This window comes from Ornithorhynchus anatinus, chromosome 18, assembly GCF_004115215.2.
Source record: "Ornithorhynchus anatinus isolate Pmale09 chromosome 18, mOrnAna1.pri.v4, whole genome shotgun sequence".
In the NCBI taxonomy this organism is placed as follows: domain Eukaryota; kingdom Metazoa; phylum Chordata; class Mammalia; order Monotremata; family Ornithorhynchidae; genus Ornithorhynchus; species Ornithorhynchus anatinus.
Window position 1 is genome coordinate 15552179 of NC_041745.1, and position 24704 is coordinate 15576882.

Below are 24704 nucleotides of genomic sequence, written 5' to 3' on the forward strand. Positions count from 1 at the left end.
CCATCTTGCAACCTTCAGAACAACTGTTCTGACAGACGCCCAGGGCACACCCATGTTCCCACCACCCAGATGGAGCTCCCAAATCCCCACCCGAGCCCCCACCCAGACTTTTTTGAAACAGCTGCTCGCGGCTTCCACGCGGCCTGGCTCCCCTTGAAGTAGAAAACCATTCTTGTTCCGTCTCCCGCTTGGACCAGTTTGCCTCATCTCTTTTAATGGGCTCGGGATGTTCTGATTCCCACCCAGCTGCTTGCAGCCATTCCCCTGCCCGGGCCACCCAGATCTGCCCAGCAGATCTTGGATAGCGATAATGATAATAATAATAATAATGGCATTTGTTAATCACTTACTGCGTGCCAGGCACTGTTCTAAGCCGTAGGGTAGATACACGATAGTTGGGTTGAACACGGTCCCTGTCCCTCACAGGGCACACAGTTTTAATTCCCATTTTAAAGATGAGGGAACTGAGGCCCAGAAAAGTTAAGTGACTTGCCAAGGTCACACAGCAGACAAGTGGCAGAGCCAGGATTAGAACCCATGACCTTCTGATTCCCTGGTCCACGCTCTATCCCCTAGGCCATGGATGCAGGGCACAGGTGCCCGGAGGTCCCTTCGCCCCCCCACCCCCCCAATCCGGGCTCATCCCTCGCTGGAGGGGAGATGGTGCTGTCGGCATCGTTTTCTCTGCTGGAAATGGGAGTCGATGTCCGCCTCTCTCCTCTCTGACCCTAGGGAACTAAATGAAGGGGTCACTCGATCTCTCGTCTCTGTTTCGAAGAGAAGTTGCTTCTCAGCGCGGGGTCTGAGCGGAAGCAGTGTGGCCTAGTGGCTAGAGCCCAGGCCTGGGGGGTCAGAAGGCCCGAGATTCAGCGAGTCACTTCACTTCCTTGTGTCTCAGTTAACTCCTCTGTGAAATGGGGATCACGACCGTGAGCCCTATGTGGGGCAGGGACTGCGTCCAACCCGATTTACTTATATCCACCCCAGCATTTGGTTTAGGGCCTGGCACCATAATAAAAATAATAATAGTTATTATTATTATTGTTATCATTCTATTAAATTTCTCCCTCTGATGAGGAGTCCCAGGGAATCGAGGGTTCTGGGAGGTTCGATCGAGTTTGGTAACCCCTCATCTGCTTCCGTCCCTCTGACCGGGTGCTTCTGTCTCTGGGGGGGCATCACAGCAGCAGAACAGGACTCGGGAGAACTCTCACTCCCTCACACACGCAATCACACCCAAACCCATTCCTACCACAGCGGAACCAGCCTGTGGTTGCCAGCACGGGGTTCCCCAAGTGCCCCACTCTGTGCCAGTCTCCACTGCAAGCAGGCCAAGGCCTTCCCTGTTCCTGGCCATCCTGCTTCCTCATACTCTCCCCGTCCCCCCCTCAAGACTGGGAGTCTACGAGAATGGAGCTGCTGGAGGAATAGCCACGTGTCCTAGTGGCAAGAGCACGGGCTTGGGAGTCAGAGGACGTGGGTTCTAATCCCGGCTCCGCCACTTGCCTGTTTTATGACCTTAGGCGAGTCACTTACTTTCTCTGTGCCTCAGCTACGTCATCTGCAAAATGGGGATTAAGACTGCGAGACCCACGTGGGACGACCTGATTACCCCAGTGCTTGGAACAGATACCGTTGTTATTATTATTATTAGTCGGGTGGCTGGGCCTGGAGTCCCCTGGTTAACTGGGGCTGAGGTCCCGGGATGACCAGGACCGGGGTCCTTGGCCAGGTTGGTGGCTCCTCTGTGTTGCGCCCTGGGTGCCCCACTGTCTCAGAGCAGCACAGAATATGGGTGCTGCAAGCGCTATGGCAGGGTCAGACTGGCAAGCCGCTTTGTCGACAGAAATCCTGTCGGACCCCCAGACCCGTCCCCTTGGGGGGGCACTTCCTGGTGAGCACGGGGGCATGTTGACAGACCCCAGAATAAGTCCCTGGGCCTCCTTCTCTGGAGATGTTAAAAAGGGGAGGTGGCTGTCTTCGAAGGCGGGAGATGGGTGATGGTTTCTTCGGGGTCCCCTTGAGCCCCGTGAGGTCACGGGGGGATTACCGCTGCTAAAATCCCACCTCTGCCAGGATCAAGGTTGACATTCCCGTTTCGCATATTCCTTCCGCGAAGGGCTCCGCTCCCTTCCCTGCCCTCCCGTCTCCCCAGACACGAGGGACCGTCCTCACGACGGATTCCGAGAGAGGGAGGGTCGTTCCGGTTCCGGGCGGGGCCCTGTGGGGAGGGGGCCGCTTTCCCCAAACACCCCCAGGACCCAGCCCTCCCCCGCCGCCCCCTCCGATCAGCGGGGATTCCGGCGAGCCCGCTGTTTCCCCCGCCCCGGGATCCCATCCCTGAATGCGCTGAAGCCCCTTTGCCCTCCCAGCGAGCGTGCTGTCAGCCTTGATGGATGGAACTGGGAGATGGACTCCGGCGGGAGGAGGGGGGGGGAAGAATTAATGGAATTTGCATATTTTATTTTGGACCCGCTTGCCCCAGAAAAGAATTCAAGAGGAGCTGTGGGGTGTGGAGCTTTGGGACAGCTGCTGTGGATTTGGGTTCCGTGCTCGGTGCCAGGGGTGAGGCTGTGAAATGGTAAAGCCCCATTTGGTAGGGGAGTGCGCTTTTCTGGAGACAAACCCTTGTGGCTAAGGCTGCTCTCTGGTCTCGCCGTGAGGACAGAGGGCCTCAGGGCCGGCTCGTACGCTCTGGAGCCGGCCCGGGCCTTCCCCTGTCCCACCCAGAGCCCACCTGGCCAGCCAGCGAGAAGCGGCACGGTACAGTGGGTTGAGCACAGGACTGGGAGTCTGAAGGTCATGGGTTCTAATCCCCGCTCCGTCACCTGTCTGCTGGGCGACCTTGGGCAAGTCACTTCACTTCCCTGTGCCTCAGTTATGTCATCTGAAAAATAGGGATTGTGACCGTCAGTCCCATGTGGGACAGGGACCGTGTCCAACCCGATTTGCTCGTATCCATCCCAGCGCTTAGTAGAGGGCCTGGCACCTAGTAAGCATTTATTATTATTATTATTAATACGTACCGGGCACTGTACTAAGTGCTGGGGTGGATACAGGTAAATCAGGTTGGACACAGTCCCTGTCCCACGTGGGGCTCGCAGTCTCCATCCCCATTTTACAGATGAGGTAACTAAGTTAAGTTATCTGCTCAGAGCTCCCTTCTTGGTCCTGAACACCCTTCAGTCAGTCAACCAATGGTATTTATTGAGTGCTCACTATATACAGAGCACTATACTAAGTGCTTGGGGGAGTAAGATTCGACAGAATTAGCAGACACCTTCCCTGCCAAAATGAGCTTACAGTCCAGAGGGGGAGAGAGAAGTTAATATGAATAAGTGATTTATAATATATAATGTAAAGTTTTGTCCATTGGTGCTGAGGGGTTGTAGGTGGGGTGAATATCAACTGTCCACAGGTCACAGATCCGTGCACGTAGGTGACGCAGAAGGGAGAGGGAGCCGGAGAGAAGAGGGTTTAATTGGAGGGAATGTGACCTTAATAATGGTTTGAAGGTGGAGAGAGTGGTGGTCAGGCTGTATACGGAGGGAGAGGGAGTTCCAGGCTAGAGGGAGGACGTGGGAAAGGGGTTGGTGGCGAGATAGAAGAGATCAGGGCAGTCGGACACAAACAGCTTTCTCCGAGTCCCCTTCCCTGTTGGTTGGTTAGGGTGAGTCCAGTTTGGGAAGGGGCGTGGAGGACCTTCCCGCGAGCCAAAATGTCAGGGCGTGGAGATGGACGTCGAATGGTAGAGGGTGGCCCCCCCGTCGGGGCGGGGGGGGGGACAGGAGGGGCCCTCGTCTGGTGGAGGATGGGTGGTGCCCGGAGCCTGCCTGTACCCACCAAAGCCAGTGCCAAAGAGAAGCAACGTGGCCTAGTGGATCGAGCGTGGGCCTTGGAGTCAGAAGGACCTGGGTTCTAGTCCCGACTCTGCTGCTTGTCTGCTGTATGCCGTCGGGCCAGTCGCTTCACTTCTCTCAGTTCCATCATCTGTAAAATGGGGATTAAGACTTCGCCCCATGTGGGACAGGGACCGTGCAGCCTGATGAACTTGTAGCTACCCCAACGCTTAGTACAGTGCCTGTGGCCTATAGTAAGAGCTTAACAGATACCATAAAGTGAATAAATAATCGAAACAGATCCATTCAGTGGTATTTATTGGGAGCTTATTCAGCAGGGCACTGTAGTAAATGCTTGGGAGAGGACAGTACAACACTAAATAGACACATTCCCTGCTCAGAGCAGGCTTACAAGATGAAGACAGGTGTTCATGAGTGCTGAGACGCCTGATGGCAAGAGCAAGAACGGGGAGGTCAAGGGAGGCCTCTTCCCCTCACTGCCGAACCCTAGATCATGTCCTGGCTCTGGCTTGGAACGCCCTCCCTCCTCTAATCCAGCAGACAGTGACTGTCCCCCCCGCTTCAAGGCCTTGATGAAGACCCATCTCCTCCAAGAGGCCTTCCCAGACTAGGCCCCACTCTTCTTCATCTCCCACTCCCTTCTGCGTCGCTCTGACTTACTCCCTTGGCTCTTCCCCCAGCCCAGCCCCAAAGGACTTATGTCCATATCTGTCATTTAATTTATTGGTATTGATGTCTGTCTTCCCCACTCTAGACCGTGAGCTCACTGTGGGCAGGGAATTGTTTATTGTTTATTGTTGTACCGTCCTTTCCCGAGTGCTTAGTACAGGGCTATGTACACAGTAAGCGCTCGATAAATACGACTGAAAGGATGAATGCATAAATGGAGATGACCTTTCCGGGTACTGGGAAGGAGGGGAAGAGGAGACCCGCCAGCGCCTTGTCCTCAGCTCGGCCCAACTCATCCTGGCGTATAAGCAGACCTGGTCATGGCCTAGTGGATACACCATGGGTCTGGGAGTCAGAAAGTCATGAGTTCTAATCGCGGCTCCTCCTCTCGCCTGCTGTGTGACCTTGGGCCAGCCATTTCAATTCTCTGGGCCTCAGTTCCCTCATCTGTAATTTGGGGGTTGAGCCTGTGAGCCCCATGTGGGACAGGGACTGTGTCCAACCTGATAAACTCGTCTCTTCCCCTGTGCTTAGTAAAGTGCCTGGAACGTAGTAAGCGCGTAACAAACACGACGGTTATTATTATTATTATTATTGGCTCCTGACTGTACCTGCGTGCTGCTGACTTGACCCCCACCCTCCCACTCACCCTCGGTCAGTGATCGACTGACCGATGGGTCTCCCTCTTGGCCCTTCTCCTAGGGTAGTGCAACCCCGAAATGGCCTGTGTAGGTCACTGGTGGCCCCGGAGCCTCGGGGCGTCTGGCCCGGAGAGGTGTGGTTGGGGGGCTGAGCGGGGGCTGGGGGGTCCAACCTGCCATCAGGAGATAGCAGGACCCCCCAAAAATCAGAAAGAGCCGGACTGGTCGAGGCGTCACACCACGTCCTCTGAGGCGGGAGCTCTTTCCCATGAATTTCCTCGCTCTTGGATCTGTGACGTTTGAGCATTTGAATTCTATATGATGAATTACTTATATATTTGTATTAATGCTTGTCTCCCCCTCTAAACTGTAGGCTCGTTATAGGCAGGGAATGTGTCTGCTAATCAGCTGTATTGTACTCTCCCAAGCGCTTAGGTACAGTGCTCTGCACATAGAAGGACTCAATAGATACCATTGGTTGATTAACTGATCATTCCTTCATTCAGTCATATTTATTGAGCGCTTACTGTGTGCAGAGCACTGTACTAAGCGCTTGGGAAAGTACCGTGCAACAATAAACAGTGTCATTCCCTGCCCCGCTCTACCACATCTTCACTTGGCTCTCTACCTCAGCCCCCATCCCCATCAAGCAGGACTCAGAGGGCAAACAATCCATCCATCCCTCAATCCATGGTATTTATTGAGCACTTACTATGTGCAGAGCACTGTAGTAAGCGCTTGGGAGAGTACCACACAACAGGATTAGCAGGCACGTGCCCTGCCCGTGATGACCTAGCGGTCTAGAGGGGGTAGACAGATATTAAAATAAAGAAATTATTTTTATTCTATGTAATTTAAAGATATGTACATAGTGCTGTGGGGTTGGAGGTGGGTCGAATATCAAATGCCCAAAGGTCCATTCCAATATCAACCCTCTCGCCTCCGGGCTTGGCCTCTCCAGATTTAGCCGGACGTCAGCCAGGACCGAGAGGATGGGTGGGGAAGGGGGTACCTTTCAGCCTCTGTCCCAGGCCAATACCGGGGCGACTACTCTCCCAAGCGCCGGTACAGTGCTCTGCGTGCAGTGAGTGCTCAATAAATATAATTGAACGAATTGAATGAATGACTGAGTCAGCAGGTGAAGACGGCCTGCGCTCCGGAGTGCAACACTGGCGTGGGGATTTGGGTCTTCTCCCTCAGCCCCTGAGGACTGACGTTTATTAACAATGATAATAATAATAGTGGTACTTGTTGAGTGCCTGTCAGGTCCCAAACACTGTGCTAAAACCTGGGGTAGAGGCAAGGTAACCAGACTGGACACAGTCCCCGTCCCACACGGAACTCACAGTCTAAGGAGCGAGGGAGAACCGGTATTAAATCCCCGTTTTGCAGACGAGGCAATCGAGGTACAATGTAAAGGACCCAAGGCAAGGGGTGGAACCGGGACTAGAACTCAGATCGAAATTCCACCATCCCTGATGCCGGTTCTGCCTGGATCCCCTCTCCCTCGGGAAGTCTGCCTGTTTCCCTTAGTTCATCCCCCCTACCGGCCCCACGGTACTTATGTCCGCATCGGTCATTTATTGATGTCTATTAATGTCTGTCGCCCCCCACCCTCTAGACTGTAAGCTCGCCGTGGGTAGGAAGTGTGTCTCTGCCTTGTCCTCATTTCCATCAGTGGGAAAATCAGTAGCCAGCGTGCGGGTCACAGTCGGCAGGTGGATCCCTTGGCGTCCAAAAAGCTCGTCCTTCCCCAGGGGGCACATCGCATCTAGGATGAGTCAGGTTCTCCAGCCTCCGGGCCTGGGACGGCGATAAAACGTGGGAGAGGGAGATCGCCGCCTCTCAGAGACCCAGGGCGTGATAAACGCCGGCAACTGGGGAGCTGGCGCCACCCTCCCAGGAACGCAGATAATAAAGGAGTCAACGCTCCTAGCTGGGACCGGTGATAGATAACCACAGCCTCGCTGCTCTCTCCCACGCAGCCAGCGGCACACCATTCACCTCCTACTCGGTTGTGTCGGACTCTCCCAGGTACTCTTACTCTCACACGGTAAGCGCTCGATAAATGCCGTCGACGGATTGCTGCGGCCCGATCCCTTCGATGACCTTCTGGATTTCAGGGGTCGCCTTTCTCCCCCGCACGTGGTTGCCCACCCCTGGAGAAGCAGCGTGGTGTGGCGGATAGGGCCCAGGCCTGGGAGTCATAAGGTCATGGGTTCTAATCCTCATGGGTTCTAATTCTGGCTCCACCACTCGTCTACTGTGTGACCTCGGACAAGTCATTTCACTTCTCTGTGCCTCAGTGACCTCATCTGTAAAATGGAGATTGAGACGGTGAGCCCCACGTGGGACGGGAACTGTGTCCAACTCGATTTGTCCATATCTACCCCAGTGCTTAGTACGGTGCCTGGCACATAGTAAGGCTTGGATTTACAAGACTATGACTATAATAGACTATGATTTAACAATAAATGACACAGTGATAATTATGGTATTTGTTAAGCGCTTACTATGTGCCAGGCACTGTAGTAAGCGCTGGGGTAGACCCAAGGTAATCAGGTTGTCCTACATGGAGCTCACAGTCATAATCCCCATTTTTACAGATGAGGTCACTGAGGCACAGAGAAGTTAAGTAGCTTAGTAGCTTGCCCAAAGTCACACAGCAGACAGGTGGCGGAGCAGGGATTAGAACCCACGACCTCTGACTCCCAAGCCCGTGCCCTTTGCCACTAGGCTATGCCGCTTCGTTATCATTATTTCTAACGGCACCTTGAATCCCCATCGTCCTTTGGTTTCCCTCAGTGCTTTTGCCCCATCCCCGGGAGGCAGGGAATGGCAAGGATTGCCTCCCCATTGTATAATGAGGGAAACCGAGGTCCACAGAGGTTGGGGGACTGAACCGAGGCCACGAGGCGGCAGCCTAAACCGAGCCAAAATTGGACCCCGGAACCTCCGTTCTCTTTCCACTGGACAGATGCCCCTTTGGCCCCTCTTTGCGGGGGGTCGGGGGTTTGGTTCCCCTTCTTCAAGAAGGGACAGCGGCACTGTGCCGGACGAGGTGGAGATTCATCACCACTTGCCAGCGCAGGGCTTCCCCACAGAGAGCAGGGAGATCGTAGAGTTCTCCGGGAACGATACGGGGACCTTATCAGCCTAGCCCCTCTCCCCGAGAGGGGTCTTTCCCGATTCCTAGAATATATAGTGGGGAGGGGACTCGGCGAGGGGCTGCAATGGCCCACCCCAGAAAAGGAGGCTGGGATCCAGAGGTCATGGAGACGCCCCCTCCCTCACCATCCATGAGGATTCCCCCGCACCCCTCGCCCCGGCCCTCACATGGTGAATTCCGCTTGGTGGTCATCTTCCAGAAATCCAGAAGCAGAGTGGGCAGGGGTGTGGGTAGGACAGAGGGCTCAAAGTAGGCCCCTCTCGCCCCCCGGGATGGACCGAGTGACCCCAGACCGTGGCCCTGGTGCTCCTTCTTGGGGAGGGGAATCCCACCCCTGCTTGCCCAGCGTGAGCAAGAACGGAGCCCCAGGGGGTTCCGGACCCCTGCCTCTGCCCTGGCTTGTCCTACTCGCTCCCCCTCCCTTCCCTTTAGACATCTTATGGTCCAGCTGAGGGATCGCCTGCAGTCCGGGAGAGCTGAAGCCCATCCTGGAGAGCTCCGTGGCCCTGAGGGACACTCACACCTCCCAGAGGACAGTGTCCTGTGGGATCGGTTAACTGAAGACCCCCAGGGCAGAACCCCGAAAGGGAGATGTGGGGGAATCGAACTGCTGCAGGACACTACCCAGGCCGCGGAGGATGAGGAGATGACCCACAGTCATTGGGAGCAGGGGAGGACTCTGGGAGGGACCACCATCGAGGACGTTTCAGAAGGGAGCCAGTCCGGCCGAGAGGGGACTGACGGGCCTCATCGGGCTGGGGGGGGGGTGGGGGTCTGGAGGGCCTTCTCTGCCTAGGGCATCCACCACAGCCTCCCCTCCCCCCCGGCTCCCCCGGCCTCTGTGGTTTGGTTGAACGCAGCGGCTCCCGGCTCCGGGCCTTGGACGCCACGGACGGCCCGTTTTCATGCCAGTTCCCAGCATGCTCTCCTCCCTCTCCCCTGCTGCCCGGGCCGGGCACTCGGGGAGTAAACCGAGGAGGTTTGGCCGGCCCGCGGAGCGACTGACTGCTTTTCCATGTGCGCCGCGAGTGAGGGAAGCCGGGGAAGGGCGTTTCCCAGTTTGGGTCTCTGCTGCTTGACTGGCTCCCTGGGCCCGGCGCACCTCCCCCACTTGGCCCTTCTCTGTGTCTCTGTCTGTCTGTCTCACCCCCGCTGGCTACCCGGCCAGGTCGCTGTCCCCCTCTGTCAGGGCCGGGACGAACGGCGGTCTGGCAGGCGGCCAGATCAGCCCTTTCCCATCTGGGGAGCTTCACCCAGAAGAGCGGGGCCGGAGGAGAGCCGGGGCCAGGGAGGCCGGCGCACTCCGCCCCGGGCACGGCCACCGCCCCCTTCCCACAGTCCCCACCTCGCCATTGCCAGAGGGCTCCCCACACCAAGTCTCACCATCCGGGGTGCGGGAGGCGAGGCCTGAGGATGGCCAGCGTGGAGTTGAAGCAGCCCCCCAGGCCTCCGGTCACGGGCCCGTCTGGGAAGCCACCCTCCATCGGAGGCCTTGGACCGGTGGCATGAGGTGCGGGTCAGGCCCACAGAGTAGCTCCATGGTTTGTCAGTCAGACGTGCTCCAGCTCCAGCTGAGAAGTTGGGCACACGCCCTTCTGGGACCTCCCGACCCCCCACAAGTGACTGACCCGGAGTCCGGATGCCACCAGATGTCCGACCGTCCACTCCGTCCACCCCCAAGCTGGGCACTCCACCCCCTTCCCTCCACCAGAGGCTCAGAGCCCTTTCTCCTGTCTCCCAAAGTCATTTACTTCTCCCTGACGCCAGACTCTTGGGTCGTAGCCTTGTGGGTGATGGAGAGGGCATGGGGCGGGGGGTGGGGCGGTCCAAAGACTGGGCTGGGAGAGGGAGTGGATCTAGGGCTGGACCCTAGAGAGAAGGCTTCTTGTCCAACCGTGCGGGAGGACCGGGGTTAAGTCAGGCAAGGCCCCAGGCCTCAGCTTCTCCATCCGGGAAATGGAAATGAGAACCCGGCCCTCCCCACCCATGTCGGAGGCCGCTCCGAAGTCCAGGGAGCTGCTCTCTCAGAGACGGCAAGAGGAGGGTGGCGTGCTTGAGGGCCAGGGCTCCCGGATCTCCGGTCCAGGAGCTGCCAGCCGCGGGGGTGGGGAGAAGGAGTAGGAGCGGCCCTCGTCGGCAGGCGGCGTGGACGGGGTGGCGGCAGGCTGGGAATCTGGCTCCGGCTTTGCCTTCTCCCTCCTTACCCCGTGGGGCATCCGTGTGTGTGTTACAGCTTCTGGACCTGTTCATCCACTGGGACTGGTCAACCTACCTGGCCGACTACGGGCAACCCACCTGCAAGTACCTGCGTGTCAATCCCACCACGGCCCTCACCTTGCTGGAAAAGTAAGTGGCGCTCGGAGATGACCCCGGGGCAGGATGGGGGTGGGCAGGGCCGGGTGCGGCTGGAATAGGTGGAGCCGGGCGTGGCGGGGGTCACCCTGGATGGGCCAGGCTCTTCCCTCCCTCTTCCCCAGAACTCTTCCCCCTCAGGCTGGCTGAGGCCGAGGGTGGGGGGAAATATGGAGCGCTTGACTGTTCTTCTGTTGGCCCTCTTGCCAGGCAGCCAGGCAGACCACCCGGTGGTCCAAGGTGAAGGGACCTCGGCTACATGTAAATGGCTTTTCCTTCCTCTGTCCCGAAAGCAGACCCCACCAGGGAACACCAGTGGGGCGGTCGGAGCCGCCTGGGCCGACCCAGTCCCCTGCCTCGTAGAGTGCAGAGACCGAAGTGGGTAGACCTGGAAGATGGCCCAGAGTCTGGGCAGCTCAGAGTCTGACTGACCCCTTCCTTGCCACCACCCAGGTCTGGTCCAGTCCCGGACATTGGGTTCCTCTGCGGGGCGGGCCCCGAGGACACCCTCTCCCTGCTCCGACTGGGATAGAAGTCTCGGGAATTGGCCACCCAGGCCACGGAAGGGCAGAGGGGACGGAAATCCTGGGAGAAATCCCCGCCCCACCAGCACCGGGGTCACCAAGACCACCTCTGGTCACTGGCATCACAAGAGGGACAGAACACAGCCGGAGCACAGACACGGAAGGGCAGCCGGGATGGTCAGGGGGATGGAGGCGTTTTCAAGTCAGGCCGATCCGAAAGGATCAGGAGTCTCGATTTGGGAAGAAGGTGAAGGCTGGGAGAGAGAGCAGGGATGAAGCTTACAAAAATCGCCAAAGGTCGGGGAACACAGACCCGCTGTTCCCCTAATCCGCACTCCAACTGGGCGAGGAGTGCCACGGGATCTGGAGGAAGGCAGACTGGGAAGAAACAGGAGGGAAACACTTCTTCCCCAGCCGGGGGTCTGACGTGTCTCCCATGGGCCTGTGCGGCCTTGAACACCAGCCAATCCAAAGGGGTTTGGACAGATCCTTGGTTGAGCGGTCCGTGCTGGGTCACTGGAGGGACGGTCAGGGATGGAGAGGGGAGAATCGGGGTGTTGGGTGGTCAGTGTTGGGTCAGTGAAGGGGCAGTCAGGGATGGAGAGGGGATGATGAAGATGGTACTTGTTAAGGGCTTATTCTGTGCCAGTGACTGTACTAAGCAGGGGCAGTGCCTTCTAGGGGAGCGCAGAACCACCGTGTAGCGGGATGGGAGCTGGCAAGCATAGTGGTCGCGGGCAGGATTTCGATGCCCTCAGAGCTGGCGGGCCCCAGTGTCCCAGGCTCCCAGCTTCAGGCTGTGGACAGGTGAGCCACAGGGTGGCCCAAATTCCCTGCAAAATGCCCGAGGAGCTTAGTGAATGGACTTGGGTGGAGCACTGGGCTGTTTGGGAAAGGGTCTAGAGGGAGCCGCCCCGCTCCTGCCCCGACTCCTGCTCCGCCGCCATCGGAGCCCTCCCTGGTGCCAGCCCCTGGGGCTTCCATTTCTGAGGAGCTCCCCCGGCCCTTCTCCAGACCCCCCAGACCTCCCCCCCGTCCCCCACCCCCACCTTCCCTGTTGGACTCCCAACCCCCCAGTCGTGTACAGCATTCCCCAGTGGGCCCCCGGGGCCGATCTCCCCACCCCACCTTCCCTGATGGAGTCCTCTCTGTGTGCAGCATGCCTCAGAGGTCACCTGTTGCCATTCCCACCACCCCACAGCTTGGGCCAGGAGAGATGCAGGGAAGGAGGGAGAACAGGGGGTGTTGGGCTAATGACTAGTCGGGTGGGCTTTGGATGAGTCTCTACCCCATATTCATCCCACCTCTAGGGCTACAGTAAATATCCTTATACTCTGTCTCCTCTATACTATAACTTCGTTGTGGGCAGGGAACGTGCCTGCTAATGCTGTTGCGTCGTACTCTCCCAAGCTCATATTACGGCCTCCTGCACGCCGTAAGCTCTCAGTGAATACCACTGATGATGATATTATCATTATTTAATAACTGAGATATTTGCTCAGTGCTTACTAGATACCACACATTGTAATGAGCACTTGAGTAAATACAGTGCAGTCGGATCAGACACAATCAAAAGAGAAGGGAGCCCAGATATTTTACCTCCATTTTACAGACGAGGGCACTGAGGCACAGAGAAGTAAAGTGACTTATTCAAGGTCACCCGGTCCTAGGTTGGCCTCCCAGCATTCCCTGTACACTCAGGGGCCCTGCCAGGCACTACTAAATCAGCGTTAGTAATGAACGCAGCCCTCCCCATCCGCCCGCCCTGCCGGAAAGGTGCAGAAGGCCCTTTCTGTTTGACCCACATCCACTGAGGTCCATCCTGAGGGGGACCGCTAGGTTGAAGGGTCTCCTCCGGTGCTTCCCACCCCACACCCCAGGCCGACTGACCAGTGGGAAGCGGGGAACACGTCAGGATTGGTCTGCCCGGGTTGCTGGTTCTCCCAGCAGGTCGGTACGGAAATCCGACCTGCCGGATTCCACCACTCTAACTTGTTTTTTCTTCCCCGGTTGTCTCCTTCCCGATCCCCCCCCCCCCCCCCCCCCCCCGTAGGATAACCAGAGAGTAAGTATATACTCGCTCGCCCGCTCCCATTCACCTCTAAATTTCCCTGTTTTCCTTAACGAATAATTCAGCGTGTGAGTGCCCTCCCTGACCCAGCTCCTCCCCGCTCTGACCCACTAATCCCTGCTAAACGCGGCCGGCTTTGACTGCGTCGCCACGGGCCGCGGACTACTCCCCGTTGACTCCGGCGAGACCGGAGTCGGGGTGAGGCTGGGGCCGGGGGGAGGCGTGGGATAGCCCACCTTCCTCTGGGACCAGAACGGAGAGCCGGGAAAGAGCTAGTGTCTCCTAGCTGCCCAGAACAAAAGGGTGGTGAGCCCGGTGTCTGGGGAGGGGATGCGGTCCCTTCTGAACTCTTGGATCAGGCTTCCCTAGAGGCTCTTCAGGCCTCGCACAACTTGCCACTGCCTCTTCCACCCTAGAGCTCCTGCACCCTGGGCAGGTTTGGACAGCCCCCCAAAACACAGCGGTGTTTTCCCTCAGTTCCTTCCTCCCGAGCGCGTCTGCCTGGAGTTAGGGCTGCTGCCCGGCCGGGCCCGGAAATAACTAACCCTAGCACGGCGGGCCAGAAAGACGGGCTTTTCCCTTGGTTTTCTTTACCCAAAGGCCCCCATTCCTCGAACCACACTTCTTCATTATCCACCGTTACGGGCCGGGGGTGGAGACGGGGGCCGGGGTTGGACAGTCGGAGCCCACGTCTTCTCGTTTTGGCCCAGAGAGTCAACCTCCTCACCCACCAAGCCCTCAGCTGATCCGCTCCCTGCCCTGCAGAGCTGCTGACAAGCAGGGAGGCTGTTGAGAGATGGGCCAGGGGAGGGAGGAGGGGTGATGAGAAGGAGGAGGAGGAGGAGGAGGAGGAGGAGGAGGCGAAGCCAGCAGCAGGGGGCAGACCCTTACCTCCCGGACAGAGGAGACGTGACGCTGTCTCAGGGAGACCGGCGCCTCAAACGTGGACGCCCCGGTCCAGTTTCCCCGCCCCCGGCCCCGGCCCGGGACCCTGGACTACAGCTAGTGAGCGAGCAAGAGTCGGCCTGCCCGCGCGGGTCTAGCCTGACGCTGCCATCCCAGCTCCAGCGCGCTGCCTCCCAGCAAAGCCCCACCTCTTACGGATCCAATTAGTAATTAGCGTGACTAACTAATGAGCGCAGCGGCTGTGGCAGAGGGAGCCCGGGGACCGGCGTCAAAGAAGTCCACGGACCACCGGGCCCAACGGCCCTCCGGTCACCGGTCGCCCCGACACCCGCGATGGCCCCCAACGCCCCCGGCCCCGTAACCCCCGGGGCTTGGTCTCTCCTCACTTAGTCCGGGCCGTCCTCCACTGGGGGCGGGGAGGAGGAGCGGGGAGAGAATTAATTAGCCTAATGTTCGTTAAAGTGCTTTGAAGATGAAAAGTGCTCCTTATTATTTTTAATTATAACGTGCGCAGCAAGGAGCCATAACCCTTCCCGGTGATAATGCTATCAGAGACGGCCTGGTCCCAAGGACGAATTGCACAATGAGGCATGGTCGGAGATTCGTCAGCGCGCTCACGACTCAGTCTGTGTTTGCTTCACCTCCTCTAACGTTCTCGCACGCACACATACACACTGGCATGGGTCGGCTTGAAACAGGTGACCCCAGCGTCAGAAAAGGAGAAGGCGATGGCAGGGGTTGGGGGAAACCTAGTTTCCTTCTGTTTCACCCACTGGCCTGCGTCACGGCAACGGTTAAATTGTACTCCCCCAAGCCCTTAGTACAGTGCTTTGCGCACAGTGAGCTCCCAATAAATGCAGTTGAAGAATGAAGTCGGCACGGCAACTTGCCTGCCTGCCCACCGCAGCCTTGTAGCTGGGAGCTGCCGTTTCCCGGATGGAGAAATGAGCGGGAGAATTCCGGTGGGGCGACAAGGAGGCTGAGATGCCGGGGGGCTGGGGGACCAGGCCCCTCATCAAGTGCCCACCACTTTTCCATGTAGAAAGCAAGCTTCCGGGTGCTATCTCCCACCCGGTGGGTCTGAGCTTCCCCTGCCAAGGTGCCAGGGCGGTTGTGGAGTCCCGAGGAGGCTTCCCCACAGTGGACTTGCGGCTTCACCGCTGGGCGGGCTTTTCCGGGCTCCCCGAAATGCTCCCCTGCAGCCGAGCCCCCACCGGGTGCTTCGCTAGCACCTGCTCCGTGGCGGCTGGGTCCACGGACACGTGCACCCACCTCCCCCTCCAGGTACCGGGCTCCCCGGGACCACCCGGCTTAGAGTCCATGAGACGGAAGTCACCTCCCGCCCGTCCCTTGTTCACGCCAGGGCCGAGCCCGGTGGAGGCCGGCTCAGGGCCCTGTGCCCATGGCTCCGCCGGCCCTACCGACGACCCGGAGCCGGAAGCCTCCTCCGCCTCCCCTGCTCCATTCCTCCTCAGTGCCCTTCCTTCTGCTCAGTCTCCTTGGCGGTCTGATTTTCGGGGGAGGCTTCGGGGTCTCCGGGGGTGGGGGGCGTTTGTCCCCACCTGAGGTGGGAATTCCTTGTGGCTGCTTGAGGGCCAGTCCAAGAGGGTGGAGCTGGAAGCTTGGAGGCCTCTGGGACGGGGCGGGGGAGGCAGGAGCGGTGGTGTCCGTCCCAGTCTCCCACCACCACCCCCGTCAGCACCCCCGGCCTCCCCCAAAGAGCTGACCCCCTCACCTGGCCGGGACCCGTGGCAGCAGCCGAGAGGGAGGGGAAGGTGCAAGAGGGTACATTCGTTCAGTTGCATTTATTAAGCACTTACTGTGTACAGAGCACTGTACTTGGGAAAATACAATACAACAATCAGTGACATTCCCCGCCCGCAATGAGCTCACAGTCTAGAGGGGGGAGAGAAAGAGTAATCGATACAAAGAAATAAAATGACAGATATGGACGTAAGTGCTGTGGGGCCGGGGTCGGGGGAAGGGCAAAGGGAGCAAGTCAGAGTGACGCAGAAGGGCGTGGGAGATGAGGAAAAGCGGGGCTTAGTCTGGAAAGGCCTCTCGGAGGAGACGGGCCTTCAATAAGGCTCTGAAGGGGGCCGTGGAGGCACCTCCCTTGTGTACGTCCACACGTGTGCACCTAAGTGCCCACGGGCATGCCCCGTGCCAGTTTCCACAATGTCTGTGGGAAACGGTCGTGCGCAGTCAGTCCGTGATATTTGTCGAGTGCTTACCACGTGCAGAGGACTCTACTAAGTGGTTGGAAGAGTACAATAGAATCGGTCGACGGGTTCCTTGCCCACACCGACTGTACAACCTGGAGGCCCAACGCACTGCTGAATGAACTGGAAGGAGCCCAAGGTGAAAGGGTGGATCCCATTCTGTGTGACCAGAAACTGACCTCGGGCAGGCAGCTGAGCTGGGCCCCTGGCCAGCAGGAGGAGGTGATCCCGGCCCCCGTTAGGGGCATCCTCTCCCTGAGGGTGTCCCAGATGGCCGGCCCCTCCGGCGGGGTTGGGGCGGGACTGGGTTCGGCCCTCGGTCTCCCCGCTAACCGGCCCCTGGTTCCCGCAGGATGAGAGACACCAGCCGCAAGAACAACGTCTTCGCGCAGTTCCGGAAGAACGAACGGGACAAGCAGAGGCTGATCGACACGGTGGCCCGACAGCTCCGGGGCCTCATCCACAGCCAACACCTGTGAGCGCCCTCGCCCGCCCTCGCCCGCCTGCCCACCCGCCGAACCCTGGAGCCAGCCTCCTCTCAAGAGAACTGATGGATTTGTTTGGTCTTTACTCTCCCGTGTACAGTATTCCCGAAGCCTCTCCCAGCGAGGGGAGAGAGAGCGCGAGAGCGTGAGTGCGGCTACGTTAATCACCACGTAATGGGATCTCACCGCACCGTTTGCTCTGGGCAGTTGAGGTGGCGTCAGCATTGCCGGCTTCGGCTTTCCCTCGCAGAGGCCAGGGACGGGATGGGCAACGCTGCCATATTGGGGGGGTTGCTTGGGCCGACAGGGAAGGCCAAGGGGATCCCCTTCCTTCCCCCAGCCTGCCCTGACCACCGACCCCTGACCGTGGACGGGGCCCAGAGCTGTGAAGCGGGGCGGAGAGGTCGGGGGGCAGAGAGGTGAGAGGGTAGGGGAATAGGGGGTGGGCTGGCCAGTGTCCCCAGAACCAAGCCCCAGCAGATCCTCACACCAGACCTTCCTTCCATGGGGCAGATCAACTGATCACCTGGGTCTCAGATTCCCCGATGTGACATCTTGAAGGGTCCCCACCCTTCCTGCCTAGAGAGGACTGGGGGCGGGAGGGGGCAGAGGAGGCCCTCAAAATTGGGACCCAGGGAAAACTCTGAACGAGGCTGGCGGGAATCCGCCACTAAGGCCGGACCTCCCTCCAGAGACCCTGCGGCCGGGGGACGGAGCTAGGAAGGGGACCTGGTCCCCGAACCACAAACCCCTGGTATCTTGGGGTCGCCCTTCCGTGTCCTCATCCGCTCTTCCCCGCTCTGTGTCCCGGCGGGCGGCTAGCCGGCCTCCGAGTGTCCTCGCGGGGCCAGGGGCCGCCCTTCCTCTCCGAGGCCGGGTCGCCGTATCGCCAGGTTGCGGTTTGGGCAGAGATGAGAGCCGTGGAAGGGCGGCCCCGTGCCCGGTGAAGCTCCACTTGGATCTGGTCGCACCACGGGCAGGCGCTGGGCAGAGGACCAGGGACCGCCGCCGTGCCCTCCCCGGAGCGGAACGTTGCTCCCGCTTCGCCGACCGGCCTGGCCCAGTGCCCCCTCCGAGCGGTGACTTCACCGCGTCCCACGCTCCCCCGCTGCAGATTGCCAGCGGCGATAGCGACACTCCTCCCCGGACTGCCCTTTCGTCTCTGCCGCAGTTCCGGGATCTGCCGTGCCCGGCCGGGGGCTCGGGGCTCCCCGCGCCCCCGCTGGGCCGAGGCCCGCTCGGTTCCCGAGGCCCCGCCCGCTTCCAGCGGGGAGATAAGCCCCCTCCGTCACGGCGCGGCCGCTCGAACCCTCAGCTCTGGCGAGGGGGATGCCCGGCTTCCTCGGCCGTGGGAATCCCCCTTCCCATTTCCCAAGGCGACCCCAGCCCCCCGCTCGCAGCCAGAGAACAGACGAGCGGGCCGCCCCAGGCCCGGGGGGGGGTCTCACGGTCTCGGCCGTCCCGGGCCGGGGGCTTCGCGGGCCGGACCTCCCGCTGCCCGGACCGTTCCCCGGGCAGCCTGGGAGTCGGGCTCCCGCTCACCGGGAACAGCGGGCCGGCCGCCTCCGGCGAAGCCGTCGACACGAGTCACGGGCCGGGCCGGGGCCCGACGCCACAAGGCGCCCCGTGGTTCCCACGAAGACCGCCCAGCTCCCGTGGTCCCGGCGGGGGGCGCGGGCGAAGGGCGGCCGGCGGGGCGGGCGCCCCTCCGGCCCGGCCTTCACCCACGCGGCCCGGGGGCGTCGGGGGGCGAGCTGGGAGGCGGAGGAGCCGGAACCGGGCGACGGAGCCAGAGATAGGGACAGGCACTTTAAAAGACTCCAGAAACATGCTGCTGCAGCTGCTGGCCAGAGCCTAATTGAGCATCAGCAAGCAGTGACAAAGAAGCTGCACTGGCAGTTCCAGTTTTTATTAGTGGGCGGACAGACTCTCATTAAACACGATTCCTAATCGCTTTTGTCAGTCAGCCGCTCACTTGCTGCTGGGGAGGGTGGGGACACCCCTCCCCTGCTCCTCCTCCTCCTCCTCCCCCTCCCCCCCCCTCCTCCGGGCACCTCCCGACAACCAAGGGAGGAAGAGAATACGCAAGGGCGCGCACACGTACAAGTCCCCCCTCCGCACAGGGAGGAGCCGGAGGTGTGAACTCCACCGGGGAGAATGCGCCTGGTCCAGTCTGGCCTCCGCCGCCCGCCCGGTGACCCGAAAGCTCCACCCCGAGGGCCGCCCCAGGCCCGAGCCGCAGACGGGAGGGAAGAGATAGGGACAGGCGCGGAAGCCTCCCGCGGCCCCGGCGGGAGAGGTACTCCGGAGCTGTGCCTCGAGGGAGGGTTTTCCGGCCGGAGGCGCGGAGCCACCCCCGACGGGCCCGGGAAGGAGGAGGCACCGCCGGGACGGACTGGGGACCGCCGGGGGCCGCCGTACCCGTGCCACTCCGTGGAGCAGGAGGGGACTCCTGCCCCGGGCGGGCACCTCTCCCACCATCCCCGCCAGTGCCGGACGAGCCTTCCCGGACGCGGAGCGACCCAGAGCGCTCCCTCACACTCCCGGACCGCCGGCCCGACTTCCGAAACCACCTCCCCGGCACCGCCCCGTGGGCCGGCCTCCGTCGCGGGCAGAGACTCTGGCAGAGCCTGAACAGAGCACCCCCAGCTCAGCGGGTCCCGGGCCCGGGGGAGGGTCGGAGCGGCCCGACCGCACCGCTTCATCCCTGACCGCAGTTCTCCGTCCCGTTCCACGTGTTCCCGGTGCGGCCCCTTCCCGCGGTTCTCCCGGGCAGCCGCAGCGGAGCCACGCGGGGCACGGCCGGAATGCCCCTTCTCCTCCCCGCTCCCTCGTCTCCTCTCTCTCTCTCTCTTCCTCCCTGTCCTCTGGCCCGGGCGCCGCTGACCCCTTGTCCTCTCTGCGGCCGTGGCCAGGCCTGCCCGCGTCCAGGCCTGACCGCAACAGCTCCCGGAACCGCATCCTAGGCCCGGGCGGAGCGGCATCCCCGGACCCCTAAGTGGAGCGCCCCCATCCCGCTCTCCTGTCTCCCCTCAGATGTGGCCACACCCGGGGGCCGCCTCTTCCCCCGACCGCTGCTCTCCCAGGCCCCGGTTTTGTATCCTGGGTGACTTTGTACCCGAGTGGGGGGGGTGGGGGTGGGGGGGATCTGTTTTTTGCACAAAAGGGGGAACGTTTAGGAAATTTAGGATGAACGACTTTAAAGGGAACCTTCTTGTCTCTTTCTTGAAAACTCACTAGCCGAGCTGCTGGGGGAGAGCGGAGCTGCCCGGTCGGCGGTTCCAACCGCGTTCAAAATAGCATGTCGACTTCCCGCTGTACATTTATCCTCCTGTAACTCGTATTAAACAATTCCGCCCATATCTCCGTCTGAGCCGGGTGCCTCGCTGTGGTCTGTGGCCCCGCCGGGCCGGGGAAGCTAGGGGACAGCGGGCGGGAGTGGCTGGCGAGGCGTCGCCCGAGAGGCGTAGGTGTCGAGGCGTGGTCGGAGAGGCACCGGTAGTGCGGGGCGGATGGGGAGGCGTGGACAGAAGGGCATAGACGACGAGATGCGGACGGGGAGGCGTGGATAACGGGGCACGGCCGGAGAGACGAGGACGGGGGTGTGGACGGCGAGGTGTGGATGGAGAGGTGGATGGAAAGGGAAAACGGCGAGGCGTGGACGGCGAGGCGTGGATGGAAAGGGGCGAGTGGCGAGATGTGGGCGGGGGGGGTGGACGGCGAGGTGTGGACGGAGAGGCGTGACCGGTGACGCGTGGGCGGAGAGGCGTGGATGGAGGGGTTTGGACGGCGAGGAATGGACAGAGAGGTGTGGATGGTGAGATGCGGACAGGGAGGTGCGGTTGGCGAGGTGCGAACGGAGACGGGGACGGGGAAGTGTGGATGGGGAGATGCGGATGGCGACGTGGGCGGAGAGGCGTGGACGGCGAGGTGCGGATGGAGAGGTGTGAATGGCGAGACGCGGACGGAGAGGTGTGGCCAGAGAGTCCGGCGACCCGGGTCTGCAGCAGGAGCCGGCCTGGGTGCGAAGCCGAAGACAGCCGGTCCGCTCCGGCGTGCTGTGTGACCTGGCCGGGTCGCCTGACCTCTCCGGGCATCGTTCTTCTCGGCCACAGAAGGGCCGCGGCGAGGGAGGGCCGGTCCAGGCGGTCGGGAGGAATGTCGTGCGGACAGCCGGCACCCCGGAAGAGAACTCTGTCCCGCGGGGGGAGTCGGCCGCGGGGGTGGGGAGGGGGGTCCTCTCGCAGATGGTCCTCCTGCGGGCCCATCTATCTTTTCGGGCGCGGAGGGGGAGGTCCGCTCGCCGTCTCCGGATCCTTTGGGTTCGGGTGCCCCGGCCCACCCTGCTCAGCAGCCAGAGGGGCAGGGATTCTCCTTCGATCGGTGGTACTCGTCGAGCGCTTTCTGCGTGCGGCGCCCCGTACTAGGTGCTTGGAAAAGAACGATGCAGAAGAGGTGGTAGTAGCATTCCCCGCTCACGACGAGCCGACGGTCGAGAAGGGAACTCTCAGACTAACCGGAGAAGCGGCCTGGCGCAGTGACCGGAGCAGAGGCCTGGGAGTCACGAGGTCGTGGGTCCTAAACCCGGCTCCGCCGCTCGCCTGCTGTGCGACTTTGGGCGAGTCACTTCATTTCTCGGGGCCTCAGTCACCTCATCTGTAAAATGGGGATTGACACTGTGAACCCCACGCGGGACAGGGACGGAGTCCACGCCGAATCGCTTGTATCCACCCCGGGGATACAGTGCCTGGCATCTAGTAAGCGCTTAACAGATGCCATCATTAGACTGTAGACTGTAAGCTTAGTATGGGCGGGGAATGTGTCTGTTGATTATTATATCTTTCTCTCCCAAGCGCTTGGCACGGTGCTCTGCACACAGTAAGTGCTCGATGAATATAACGACTGCTCACAGTCAGTGCTCCGTCCGGTGCTCTGCGCCCACTAAACTCCCCCTCCCCTCCCTCCTCGCCCCCCTGCACCCCCGGCGGGCCACCCGGTCGACCTGCACCCCGCCACTCCATCGGGCGGGTCGGGCGCCCTCGACTCGGTGAAGCCGCGCCGCCCTCCTCCCCCGCCGTGAAGCCCCCCCAACTGTGAACCCCACTGTCCACTGCCCCGGCGCCCCCCCCCCCCCCCCCGCCCGCCCCGGACCGACAATTAAGTCCCCCATCCACTGATGAAGTGAAACAAAAAGCCTGCGGAAAATCGGGCGGCCAGGTCGACCTGGATCCCGGCGGGCCTCCTGGTCGACCTGCACCCCGCCACCCTGTCACTGTCAGGTGCATCGAGGTCGACCTGGCCGCCCGATTTTCTGCGGGCTTTGCTTTTTCGTCCTCGGCCCCCCAGACCCCAGCCTCCGCTGGGGTCGACCGGCCCCGCGGCCGAAGGGGCCTCCTCCTCCTCCTCCTCCTCCTCCTCCTCCTCTCCTCCTCTCCTCCTCTTCTCCTCTTCTCCTCCGTTTTCCCAGTCCGGAGAGTGCCAATGCAAAGGGCACAGAACCCCAGCCTCCCAGAGCCTACAACGTACTAAATAAAACACACAGGCCTACCCAATCGACTCTGATTCCCACCTCCTCCACACTGCTGCCCAGATCATTTTTTCTAGTGCGATTCTTCTCTCGTCGCTTTCCGATCCTCAAGATCCACCGATGGTTGCCCGTCTCTTTCCACAGAAACTCCAATGGGCTTTAAAACACTTAATTGGCTCTCTCCCTCCTACTTTTCCATTCTAATAATAATAATTAATACTGATGATAATTGTGGTATTTGTTAAGTGCTTATTATGAGCCAGGCACTGTCCTAAGTGTTGCGGTGGATACAAGCGGATGGGGTTGGACGCAGTCCCTGTCCCACGTGAGCTCATGGCCTTGATCCCCATTGTATAGATGAGGAAACTGAGGCTCAGAGAAGTGAATTCTCTTCTTTCACTTCTCTTCTTAGTTTGTACGCTTCGCTCGTTTCAAGCCAGTCTACTCCCTGTGCCTCGTTCTTATCTCCATCACCAACTGCCTCTCACTCGCATCTGTCTGGAAATCGATGGTATTTGGTAAGTGTCCCGGGCCCCGTGCTAAGCGCTGGGGTAGATTCAAGGTCAGACACAGTACGTGTCCCGCATGGGGCTCCCGGCTTTAATATCCATTTTACAGATGAGGTGACTGAGGTACAGAGAAGTGAAGTGACTCGCCCCAGGTGACACAGCAGACAACTGGCAGAGCTGAGATTAGAACAAAGGTCCTTCTGACTCCCAGGCCCGGGCTGTATCCACTAGACCACACTGCTTCTCCCTCTCTTTCTCCTTCTCCTCCTTCGCATCCTCAGACCACCGCTCTCCCCGTCTTCAAAGGCCTCCTGAATTCGCTCCTGCTCCCGGAGGCCTTCCCTATTGATATCCCCTCTGCAAGCGCTTAACAAATACCAAGATAATTATTATTATTACGTCCAACTCGATTTCTTCGTGACCGACCCGGTGCTTATTATAGTGCCTGGCACGTGATATGCGCTTAACAAATGCCTTGCTTATTTTTAACAACTAATTTTAGTGTCTTCCCTGCTAGATTGTAAGCACCTTGAGGACAAGTCTCTCACCTCTCACAAGGGCTTAGTGCACGGAGGCACGGAGAAGTGAAGCGACTTGCTGTGGTCACACGGTAGGAGAGAAGATCCCTGCCTTCCTAAGGCTCGCTCGAGGCGGTGGCTGGGTGGGACCGTCCTAGCAGAGGAGCTCTGGGTCGCCTCCGATCCGCTGATCCTGTTGGGGTCTCAGGGTCTGGACTCTGAGGTGGCGGTCCCCAAGGCTGGTCCGGAAGGGACAGGATGCTAGGAAGCCCTGAGACGGGAGGAAGGTAGAGAGGAACCTTAATAATAATAATAATAATAATGTTGGTATTTGTTAAGCGCTTACTGTGTGCCGAGCACTGTTCTAAGCGCTGGGGTAGACATAGGGGAATCGGGTTGTCCCATGTGGGGCTCACAGTCTTAATCCCCATTTTACAGATGAGGGAACTGAGGCACAGAGAAGTGAAGTGACTCGCCCACAGTCGCACAGCCGACAAGTGGCAGAGCTGGGATTCGAACTCATGAGCCCTGACTCCAAAGCCCGTGCTCTTTCCACTGAGCCACGCTGCTTCTCCTTAACCTTGGCTCTGGTTAATCCCTCGGCCGCCCGCGCCGAGGCCGGGGGACGGACGCGATGACCCCTCGCGGCCGCTCCCCGCCCCGGACGTCTCCCCTCTCGGGTCCTGGATCTGAGAGACCGTCCTCCCCTGCCCCTGACGAGTGGAGCGCCTCCCCCGGCTATCCCCCGGCCCCCAAGTCCCTCCTTTCCCGTCGGGACTCCGAGAGGCAGAGACCAACTGGGACGGGTCAGCTAATTGGGTTCCGCAGGAGACTAATGTGATGAACACTCATGAGGACCATCCATCAGGCGGGGACAACCCCCCCCCCGCCCCCCCGGATCCCCCTGACCCCCGGCCCCCGGCCCCCCGGCTCCCCCCGGCCCCCGGCCCCGATGCGATTAGCCAGGGTGGGAGATTGATTACCCGCCAGGGTGGCTCCCCGGGTGACACTGTGGCCGGGAGTCCGGGTGGGGAGGGTCCCGGAGCACCCCCCCGGCTAGGCTAGGGGAGGGGGAGGCGGGGACTGCTGGGTGAAGGACAGCTCTCGCCCCCGCCCCGGCCCACCCGGGCATCTCCGTCGGTCCCACCCCGTTGTCCCTGCCTCGCTGGGGCCCACGAGGAGTGGGTTTGCACTGGATCCCCCACCCTCCGCATCCCAGAGTTCGCTTGCCCTTACGGGGGTCGGCAAGAG

The 24704-nt window shown here is 60.4% G+C and overlaps 1 protein-coding gene across 2 annotated transcripts in view; it reads left to right on the top strand.

The window, feature by feature from the left end:
* EXOC6B (exocyst complex component 6B) overlaps positions 1-20261 on the top strand; it is a 370191-nt gene extending 349930 nt beyond the window's left edge. The window contains exons 21-23 of one of the 2 annotated variants that reach the window (XM_029083071.2): positions 10573-10685; positions 13269-13280; positions 16767-20261. In XM_029083071.2, coding sequence (XP_028938904.1) covers positions 10573-10685; positions 13269-13280; positions 16767-16893 — 252 coding nt within the window. In that variant the 3' untranslated portion in view covers positions 16894-20261. The remainder of the gene's footprint in view (positions 1-10572; positions 10686-13268; positions 13281-16766) is intronic. The other variant, XM_029083072.2, reaches the window with a different exon arrangement.
* The last annotated feature ends 4443 nt before the right edge of the window (positions 20262-24704 follow it).